The sequence below is a fragment of the Hevea brasiliensis genome, chromosome 8 (assembly GCF_030052815.1).
Source record: "Hevea brasiliensis isolate MT/VB/25A 57/8 chromosome 8, ASM3005281v1, whole genome shotgun sequence".
Taxonomy (NCBI): domain Eukaryota; kingdom Viridiplantae; phylum Streptophyta; class Magnoliopsida; order Malpighiales; family Euphorbiaceae; genus Hevea; species Hevea brasiliensis.
Genome location: NC_079500.1, coordinates 93896592 through 93907665, shown reverse-complemented (window position 1 = coordinate 93907665; position 11074 = coordinate 93896592). Strand labels below are relative to the sequence as shown.

The window sequence follows — 11074 nt, the reverse complement described above, 5'->3', positions numbered from 1 at the left end:
CTAACAATTCCATGCATACTTGTAATCTTTAGTTCTTGACACCATTGGCTTCCTTTTCTGCAGTTGACGCCACCTTTTTCAAATTTCAACGTTACCGATTAAACACTCCCATCCACAGCCAAGAACATGTTTCTTGCTTCAATTATTTCTTTAATTAGTTGCGTGGGTTTGGGAATGTCGTTTAATATAAGTTTCTTATAACCCATTATTATATTTGCAAAGAGACAAATTATTTATTTAATTATACAACTTATGAAATGATCCTCTCTTATAATTTATTTGCTTATATTTAATTAAAAACAAGTGAAAGACACACTATTCCTCTTTACAATTACAGTTCAAATCTCAAATTTTGATAATAAAAAGTATTTTCATTTGATAAAAAAATATTTTTTATTTAATTGAGTGTGCTAAATATTAAAAAATATAAAAAATATTTTTTAAAAAAATATTTTCACAAACAAATGGAATTTTATAAAGAAATACAATCACAGCAATTTTACATTTTAATTAAAATAATGAAAATTAAAAATTATAGATAAAACTTAAACTTTTTGATATAATGATTTTCTTTTATTAGCTACTGTATCATAGAGATGAAGGCAGACACTTTTTGATTCTAAAGTTTGATGGAAATTAAGAAAGTCACTTTTCCAAATTATTATTTTATAATAGCGAATGAAATGGTTTGTGAAAAAATAAACATTGACGTCCTAGAGTGAGTTTGATGTGTTCAACGCATGGGTTATATAAAAATAAGAATTCTATTCAAATTGATTATGATTTTATTAGCGATTCATTCTTGTCACTAATTCATCATATGTGCATGTGTTTTATCTATTGAAAAAAAATTTATTTTATTAATCTAAATTCTTCTTCTTTATGTATAAGAATAATATTAATCTAAGACTATTTCTTTTATGAAAAATATTGTTTTAAAAAATATTTTTAGAAAATACGGTTCATATTTATTGTATTAATTTAAATTGTTCTTTTTCATATATATATATATGAACATCATTTTGTACATAATGTTAAAATAATAAATAATATCGAGATAACATATTTAGACATCAAAATAACATATAATGCAATAAATAATATATATAATGTCATGATGCATAATAATATTATAAATTAGCGTATTAAAAATTTTAGATTATAAGTTCTATGCATATTACCATATACGGTCGTAAATAATTAAATATTGACAAAGCAACTCCTCAATTGTTCCAATTCTTCAAGCTTAACTATCTATTTTAGTAATATTATTATTTTTTTTTAAATTTAAAGTTATGTTATTCATTTATTAACTAATTAAGTTATATAATAATAAATTATAAATTATTTCTCTTTATTTTTATAATAAAAATTAAATTTGAATATAATTAGTTTATTATATGTTAATGATAAAGATATGATATTCATTAGTTTGCTTGGAAGAGGTTATGTTTTAAAAGGAGGATGGTGGATTGAGTTTCGAGTAATTTTATAGTGGGACGGTAATTCCATGTAAGTAAAATTAATACATAAAATATTAGGGGGTGTGCAAATGGTCGGTTCGGTTCCGAACCGAACCAATAAAACCGAAAACTGAAAATAAAAAATTTTAAAAACCGAACCAAACCGATTAATAAGAGAAAATCGAATCGAATCGAACCGATAAATATCGATTCGGTTTGATTTTAAACCGATCAAACCAAAATTTATAAAATTTCATATTTTTAACATTAAATCTAAATAATAAAACATAAAAACAAAAAAAAAATGGAAATCAAAATTCAAAAATCTTAAGGTTCGGTTTGGTTTTCTTTGATTTCGGTTCAGTTCAATTCAGTTAGATTCAATTTGGTTCGATTTTCTTTGATTTCCTATATATATTAATAATTTCGATTCGGTTAGGTTTTTTTTTTATTTTTTTATGAAAATAACCGAACCGAACCGATTAACCGAAATTATTAAAATTATAAATCGAATCGAACCGATTGAATTTTAAAACCGAACCGATTGAACCGAATTCAATCGGTTCGGTTCGATTTTCGGTTTAAACCGAAAACTGCTCTCCCTTATAAAATATTATAATCAATTGAAAAAAAAAATTTGTATAGTGATTACACTTCTGTAGGATCCACTTATATATCTGTATATTATTTTAATTGGATAGATTATTTTATATGGAATCACAGTTACATCTTATAATTCTCGGGTTTTAGAGACTTTCACTGTTTTATAATTGCCATGTTGGAAAAGCAGGGTTGAAAATTTATTTCTGATCCACAATCTCTTCTATGTAGATGTTTTAAAGCTAAATGTTTCCTTACTGGAGAGTTCTTGGAGGCTTCTTGCAGGTCTAATCCAAGTTTTGTTTGGAAGTGCATTTAGCATTCTCAAATGTTATTAAAACATGGAATTAGATGGAGTGTTGGGAATGGAAACTCTATTCGAGTTTGGGATTATTCGTGGTTGCCTGATGATCATCATTTCTGGGTTGATTCTTTTCTGGTTCCAGGTTTGAAGGTTTTATGTGTTCTGGAGTTATCGTCTGAGAATGTATTCTCTTCTAATTTGGCTTCGTTACAAGTCATTTTCCAGCAACGCGATGTGGATCTAATTTGTCAAATTCCAATTAGTCATTTCAGCAGGTCTGATAGATGGGGTGGAATTTATTCAGTTAGAATCGGCTTACCGTCGTGGTTGCTCTTCGCTCAGATCTCAGGTCAATGGGGCAATTCCGGGTCATTGGAATAGATTGCTCTTCCTCCTAAAATTAAAAAAATTCTGGTGAAGAGCATGCCGTGATGTGTTACTAACTGAATTGTGTTTACATCAATGTGGCCTGCAGTTTGACATTGGATATTTATTTTATGGTGAACCTGAAGATTCTGTGCATGTGTTGTCAAAGTGTTCTAGTACTGCGGCCAGTTGGGGGTTAAAGAGTTTTGATTTTTCTCAGGTCACTTCTGTGAATTTCGGAGATTAGTTTTTCTCAATGTTGCAGATGCGTTCTTCACAAGTTATTCTCCAGCTTTCGGCAATTGCATGGAGTTTTTGGGGCAGACGAAACCTCCGAATATAATGTACTAGAATCAAAGAAAAAATTATGATAATAAATTAATTTCTTTCATATAATTCGCAAAATGTCGAAATAGAATTACATCTAATGCACAAGAAAAGGTAATTATATATATGTTAATAAGCTTGTGAATCAAAAAGATACATGATTGAAAATGTTGCAGTGTTCCTGTAGAGCTCAACCCAACCCTATCAAACACAATCCTCTCATTTGTCAACTGTAGCGAGAAAGCTAAGCATCAATCATACATGAAATAAACAAATTTTTGTCTACAGTGAAGCAAACGATTTCGTTCAATTGGGTACAAAAAAGAGCAAATGATTGCGAACTAATGCTAAAAAAAATCATTGAACTGTAATTAATAAAAATACAACAAAGCTATTTGTTCTTGTTCTCTTCCCTTCTCCCCCCTAACAAGTTCCATCTTCTTCCCCAGCAAAGAATGAATTATCATCGTTCAAGACAAAAAGGAAGAATATAAATCATATGGTTATTGTCGTAGTTCAATCCCTCCGCAATTCTAGGCAACAAATTTCTTAGGGAAGCCTCTGCTCTATTTTCGTTATATGTGCTTTTATACATCTATGATCTACGCTCGCTAAAGGCTTGAGTTGAACTCTCACTTCCAGGTCAGGAAGAAACCTAATCTTCTGGTTGTACATATTGTTGAGGTCTGCGCAATTTTCAAATTTTCTTATTAAATGTATACAATCATTACATTTTGACTACAAGGATGTCCGTGCAAGAAAATCATTAACAGCCAGACTAGCATCTCCATGGGACACAGCATCCTCGGGTTCTGGAATATAAAGACTAGAAGATGAAGCCTGCACATCATATTAAGTCATACAAAGTTACCATTGAATTAGCCCTTAAAAGTATAACATCAGCTGCCTTAATTAACATTATTAAATTTATTTAAAAAAAAAAAAGGAATAAGAAGAAGAGAGAGAAGAGGTCAGTGGCACAAACAGTAATGCTGAAACGTGTTGTATTTTCTTTTATTTCTTTTTCCACTATCAATTATGGTTCTCCTATGGGATAGCCATCTGTCATATCTAAAAACAGAGTGCATATCTCTTTGGTTTAACTCATCTATGAAAGACATCCAGCAAATTAATATTTTCCCCTGGCCAAGACAGACAAGTGGAGATGCATTGAAAGAAGAAAGATCCGTATAACTAACCCCAATTCAGTCATAAATGAATTACTGAAAGAGTGAACATCAGAGTAATGGGATTGGTTCACCCTCTAAACCATTCCGTGCTGGTAAAATCCTGACAGTAACAAACTTCAGAAACTTGGTTCTTATGCAGGACCAAAATGAAAAGAAAATCTTTTCCCTTTATTAAAATTAAATTACATTAAAAAAAAAAGGTTGAAGTTGAAGATACCTTTGTATCCAGCTGCATCTCTCCATTACCGTCTGAAGTGAGGCATGCACCATGTGCTCTCAACCACTCTACACATTCCTCTAATCCAACTGAGACCTGGTCATTTCCTTCACTTGTGCTGGAGAAGCCCAAAACCTGTGCAATGTATGAAACAGGCACAGTAGGGCGATATGACCGGGATATGCAGCTTACAGCCTTATAGCGCATCTTTTCAACACAGAGATCTGCAGAGAGACAAAAATTACCATCACTATCTTATAACACATTGAATTGACAATTTGACAAATAAAAAAAAAGGATTTTTTTTGGGGGGGGGGGGGGGGGCGGGGGGGGCGGCGCGGGCGCGTTGTTGTGTGAAGGAGTCAAAATGTATGCCCACCCATGAGGCATATGTTCAAGTTAGGAGCTGTCTTGTATAATCTGAAGAACATAACATAGTTTCCTGAGGTTACAGCTGCACGAACTGCAAGAGCATGTTTAACAGCTTTATCCTTCTTTGCTTCCTCTGGTAACCTGGCAACTCAACAGCAAATTTATATTATTATAAGCGGCAATTAATGGAATAGGAACAATTGTGCTTCTACAAATCCAAAAACAAAAAATGATAAAATAACTGCTGCATGCATGATACACCAAATAAAATATGAGAGAGGGCGAGAAATAGAGAGAGAGAGAGAGAGAGAGAGAGAGAGTGCACTACGTACACAAAGGACAAATGTAAGAGACAACGTAGTTTGGATAAAATTGTAACCATCATTCCAAATCATAGAATTTTTTATCCCTAAGCACAGTGAACTAGCATTACTTAAATTTTATTTGAGTTTACATTCAGATGTATTCTGGTGATTGACCATACATCTGTAATAAGAGAATCAGGCATATATCCATCGCATTAAATATTTGTAACCTTATTCCAAATCATAGAAATTTTTATCTGCAAATACTGTGCAGTTTTATTAGTTAACTAGCATTGCTTGAATTTTATTTCAGTTTCCATCCAGATGTATTCTGATGATTGACGTTGACCATATATCTGTAACAACAGAATCAGGAGAATATCCTTCGCATCAAATAGTTGCAACCATTATTCCAAATCATGGAATTTCATATCCACCAAACCATGGCAGCTTTGCTTTGCTTAGTTAACTAGCATTGCTTGAATTTTATTTAAGTTCAAATTCATATGTATTCTGATGATTGACCATACATCTGTAATAACAGAATCAGGCGAACATCCATCACATTAAATATAAAATATCCAACGGAATAAACACAAGCTGAACTGACCAAACCAATGTCCTCTTGAACGATTAGGATGAAATTGTGTTTGAAGATGATAATCTAACTTGGTGTGCAGTTGCTAAAGCTATTGAAGTTGAAGACAACGTCCATAGTACTTGAGCAACAAAAGAAAAAATGTGAAGCCTACATCTACTCCAAGGTGTTAGATGTAAGGAAATGGCACAGTAACAACTTCTAATTTGAGAGCCAATGCTCCTCTAGTACTTAGACATGAGGATGAAGAAGAGATTTGAGTAGTAGTCTTGATGAGGAAGAAGATAATAGTATAATGAAGATAATGAAGATGAAGAAGAAAAGAACTTTGGAAGTTAGGAAGAAGAAGAAGAAGATGATGATGATGATGTTGATGATTATAGAGATGAACATGGAGACCATCTTACTCTTAATGAGAATTGAATAGTAGTTTTTTAGTTGCTTTATGTTCTTTTGTGGTTGAAAGAGTAAAGAGAGAAAGGGGATACCAAAAATGGCACGGAGTGATCGATGCAGAATTGGTCTCAAATGTAGCTAAATGGCTAAAAAAGATCTATATAGCCAACCCCAACTAATTTGGGATTAAGACTTAATCGTTATTCTTGTTGGATTTCAAAACCTCACTGCTAGAACTGTAAATGGTTTATGTTATTTAATGGTGCTTATATTTTAGTCCTATTTAGGATTATATACGTCTTATTTTGTTTTCAATCGCCTAATGTCGCTCGGTATGCACTTGAGCCTCACATCTCGATCCAAGAATCCTTTGCACCTTAGTGTGGCTTTCACCTTCAATAACCATGCAATGTTGTTAAAGGCACTCCAAGGTGCCACACGAGTGCCAGGCGGCGGCGGCGGCGAGGCGACCCTCTAGCGCCTCGCTGGATTGCATGAGGCGAGCTCCCAAAGAAAGGTGCGGTGAGAGGTGACAGAGGCAGCACCTTTTTCATGTAACATTTACCCTTTTTTTTTTTTTGTTATTTACACAACAAAAGATTAGAAAGCAATTTCCTCATATAACGCTCTTCATCATCAGGGTTTACCACAAATTGGGAACTAAATTTGCATTGATAGCTTAATCCTCTCCTAAAACTTAGGCAATCATACTAATTTAGGCTAATTGTACATGAACAAAACTATATTGTTTTCTTTTTTTTGTTTTTTAAGTTGCAGGTATAAGAAGAATTTATACACCAAGAAAATCTAACTAAACAAGGAAAAAACAACTAATCAGATATTACAACAAATCAACTAAATAAAGGATTATCTGACTAACAAGGATTACAACAAATTAGGATCTAAATCAAAGATTATACAGCAAGTGATTATATAGCTAGTGAATTCCTAAGTAAACTCTTCCTCATATAAGGAATAAAAATAAATAGGAAAATTTTGAAGATTCTAACGGCACATATTTGACATTCTTCATTTTTTGCTGCAATACAAGATCTGATTAAGCTAGAATATTACTTTCCACAAATGTAAATTTTTCTATCCTATGTAAATCCTACTATTTAGTGCCTTTTTTAGTCAAAGACTTGTTCTAAACCCTAATAAAGAGGAGTTAATTAATTTTTTTTTGAATTTCATTTCCTTTCTATAACTTGAGTTTTTATTTTCTATTTCTCTTATATTACATATAATGAATGCACTGCAAATAATATGTTTTTTCCTTTTCAATATTGTATTTTACTCATTAAACTAGTAAAAGTATATATATATATATATATATATATATGCACGCCTCACTTCAAAAAGGCTCTCGCCTCAACTCTTGCCTAAGTCCATAGGGTACCCTATTGTCTTAATGTCGCCTCTCGCCTTAATAACACTTTTAACTACACTTTCTATGAATGGTTCTCATACTTGAATGCTATTTTGAAGTTTGCATTACTTAAAAGTGGATCTACAATTCTCTCTAGGCTATGTGCATACACATGTACAAGCATGTATTGCGCTTATTCTACAATATTCAAGAATAAAATCATGTCTCACAATTTCTCCTCATTTCAAGGCACACTAAATCCATGAAAGTGGTTTCACACTAAAGGTTCCTAAAAGGTGCAAAATAGTTCAAGGAATTGATGTAGGATAGGTCAAGAAATCTGTTTATTAATGCTTGACATTTTGTAAAAGTTTAATGCTCATTATAGCTTTGGTGTAATAGTAAAGTTACTTCATTTGTAACTTTGAGGTCATCAGTTCAAGCTACGGTTGCAGCTTGCAGCCTCTCAGCAAAGCAAGGTTAAGGCACAAGTGCTCATGTTTCATATATTGGATCACCCCTCTAAAGCACATTATGAAACGTCAAAGACATTTTGGAACAAAAACTAGATCCAAAAACTAGTCAATTATTTGTATAATATGGCACAATTGGTAATAAAAGGAAACGCCTCAGGTTGTTAATTTAACATATAAGCAATGTTATTAAGGAGAAAGGGGACATTAAGGCGATAGGGTACCCTATTATAACCTTAGGCGAGAGCGGCGAGTGCCTTTTTAAAGTGAGCGCCATAGCTTTTATATATATATAACATTAAAATATCATACTTCTAATTTAAAAGGAAAAAAAATATATTATTTACAGTGCAGTACATGTAATAATATAAGAGATAAAAATCAAAAAATAATAAGGTTATAGAAAAGAAATGAAATTTAAAGAAAGATTAATTAACTCCAGTTTCTTAGGGTTTATAGCAAGTGTTTGACGAAAAAGGCACTGAAAACTCTTTAATAGATACGATTTATATAGTACAAAAAAATTTACATATGTGAAAAGTAATATTTTAGCTTAATCAGATCCTATATTATAGCCAAAAATAGAGAATGTTAAATATGTACTATTAGAATCTCTAAAATCTTTCCTCTTTATTTTTATTCCTTATTTGAGGAAGAGTTGACTTAGAATTCACTAGCTATATAATCACTTAGTTGTACAATTCTTGATTTAGATTCTAATTTGTTGCAATCCCTTATTATTTGTATAATCCCTGATTTAGTTCTTAGTTTGTTGCAATCCCTTATTATTTGTATAATCCCTGATTTAGTTCTTAGTTTGTTGTAATCCCTGATTAGTATTTTTTTTTTCTTCCCTTATTTAGTTAGGCCTTCTTGATATAACTTAAAAAAAAAAAAAGTATAGTTTTGTTACATCTGACTAGCCTAAATTAGTGTGATTGCCCAAGTCTTAGGAGAGCATTAAGCTATCAGTGAAGATTTAGTTCCTAATTTGTTGTAATTCCTTATGATGTAAAGTGCCACATGAAGAAATTACCTTTTAATCTTTTGCTGTGTAAAAAACAAATTAAGGGAAAAAAAAAAAAAAAGGTAAACATGATTAGGGGTGAGCAATCGGTTCAAACCGAACCGAACCGAACCGAATTAAATTATCAAAACCGAACCGCCAATTTTAGAAACCGAACCGAACGAAATTAGTGAAAAACGAATCAAACGAACGCTTTAATTCGGTTCGGTTGATTTGAACCGATCGATTTGATTTTTGATTGATTTTTTAATTTAGACTTGATTTTCAAGTTATTTGGTCTAATTTTAACTTTGGTTTGAACCTAATAACCATTAATCAATGAAATTAAATAATTAATATATATAAAATTAAATATAATTCATAAATTTTCCATAAAAATAAATTAATTCAAAAATCGATTCGGTTCGATTTGACTATATAAATCACTATTCGGTTCGGTTCGATTTTTTCTCTTCGAAACCGAACGAACGAAATAACCGAAATTTTTATAAATTAAAACCGAACCGATTAACTTTTAAAACCGAACCGATTGAACCGAATTGAATCGGTTTGGTTCGGTTTTTCGGTTTGAACCGTATTGTGCTCAGCCCTAAATGAAAGGGCAAGTTTTGCGTCCCACATCGGCTGGGAGCAATAGCATATTAACTTTATAAGTCTCCACCAAGGGCATCAAAGGCACTTCACCAGGAGGTGGTGGTTGGGTGCCTCTGCTTGTACCAAGGAAAGTCCGGGCCCTTCTGCAGAGATGCGATCCGGAATCGGGAAAACTTAGGCATGGAATTCGATCGCAATTGGCGAGGGGCTGAGACAAGTTTGGAGCCCTCGAATTCTATACTTGAGTCACAGTGGCCGTTGCTTCACAGTTATTCACTTAGCCCGCTCTAGGGTTCTAACAGAACGGGGCTTACGGCCTCCTGGTGTGTTTGCCTTTTTCCTATATAATCCAGGGCATATTTAGGCCACTGTGAGATGTTTTATTCCAAATCATAAATAATTAGCTATCATCTTCAAGTTCTGTTTTTATGTATAATATTGAATCTATTTTCTTTAAATTATTATTTATATTTATTTGTTTTTTTTCCCTTGCACAAAGACGAATGATTTCCATCGAACTTCATAATCCAGGACTTAGTCGTAGCCACAAAGAGAGTTGAATTTTGAAACAGACAAAATATATATTCCACTTACGAATAGATTGAAGAAAAAAGGATGGTGCCCTTCTATGATTTTTTTTCTGTTTTTTATTTCTATCATATCAATTAATACACATCAAGATTTCTTTTTCAAACGATTTTAAAAACATATTTTCTCATGCCAATCTGATATATTTATAATATTTTAAATAATTTTACAGTATTTTTTAACAGAAGTTCTATGCTGTGTTACTGTATACAAAAAGTGGTCCAACGAAGAAAGTATCATGTGCTCTGAAAGTAAGGTGATTCTGTGACACAGTTTGTTGCGTAGGTTACTTTCCACCGTCTTTGGCATCATGCGACAGACTGGGGAGGAGATCACATAAGAGCGCTACAGCTACCACCTCCACCATTTTCAATTTGTTAACCCCTTGTCATATATGCACAATACATTTCAACCGCATGATTGGACATTTTGGGCATACTGAAATGCTTCAAACGGCAGATTTGCAATCAAAGGGAGCGATCTATATTCTTGTGCTGTTCTCACTCTCTGGATATTCAAACCGGTTGGCTTTGAAAACCTTTGCTGCCATGTGAGAGACATCTGTGTTGTGGAATGTGGATATTTCAAACAAGAAACCAAAATATTAACTGAAAACAATTGTATGGAATCAATCGATGATTTCAGCATCAAAACTAGAATTTATTAATATAAGGAAGAAAAGAAAAACAAATTGAGGTTTTTCCGCCCTTTATCAATTTTTGTTCTCAATTTCCTCACCAATACAGTCATTAGCCATTTTAACCTATTGTATAGAGGAATAAGAAAAACTAAGCAACCCAGATAATCCAAAACAGAGGAACAGAGAGGGAGTGGAGGAGTAGGAGTTGGGGAGAGAGGGGACAGAGAGACGAAGGCAAACCTGGA

General features: G+C 32.6%; 1 protein-coding gene across 1 annotated transcript; it reads right to left on the bottom strand.

Annotated features, from left to right (window-relative positions):
- Window positions 1–3778: 3778 nt before the first annotated feature.
- Window positions 3779–6692, bottom strand: LOC131182156 (SAC3 family protein A-like). Its single transcript, XM_058150817.1, has 5 exons — window positions 6579–6692; window positions 6479–6531; window positions 4847–4980; window positions 4468–4691; window positions 3779–3900 (listed from the first exon to the last, which is right to left on the bottom strand). The coding sequence occupies exons 1-5, from the start codon at window positions 6690–6692 to the stop codon at window positions 3799–3801; spliced, it is 627 nt and encodes a 208-aa protein (XP_058006800.1). The 3' UTR covers window positions 3779–3798.
- Between the last annotated feature and the right edge of the window lie 4382 nt (window positions 6693–11074).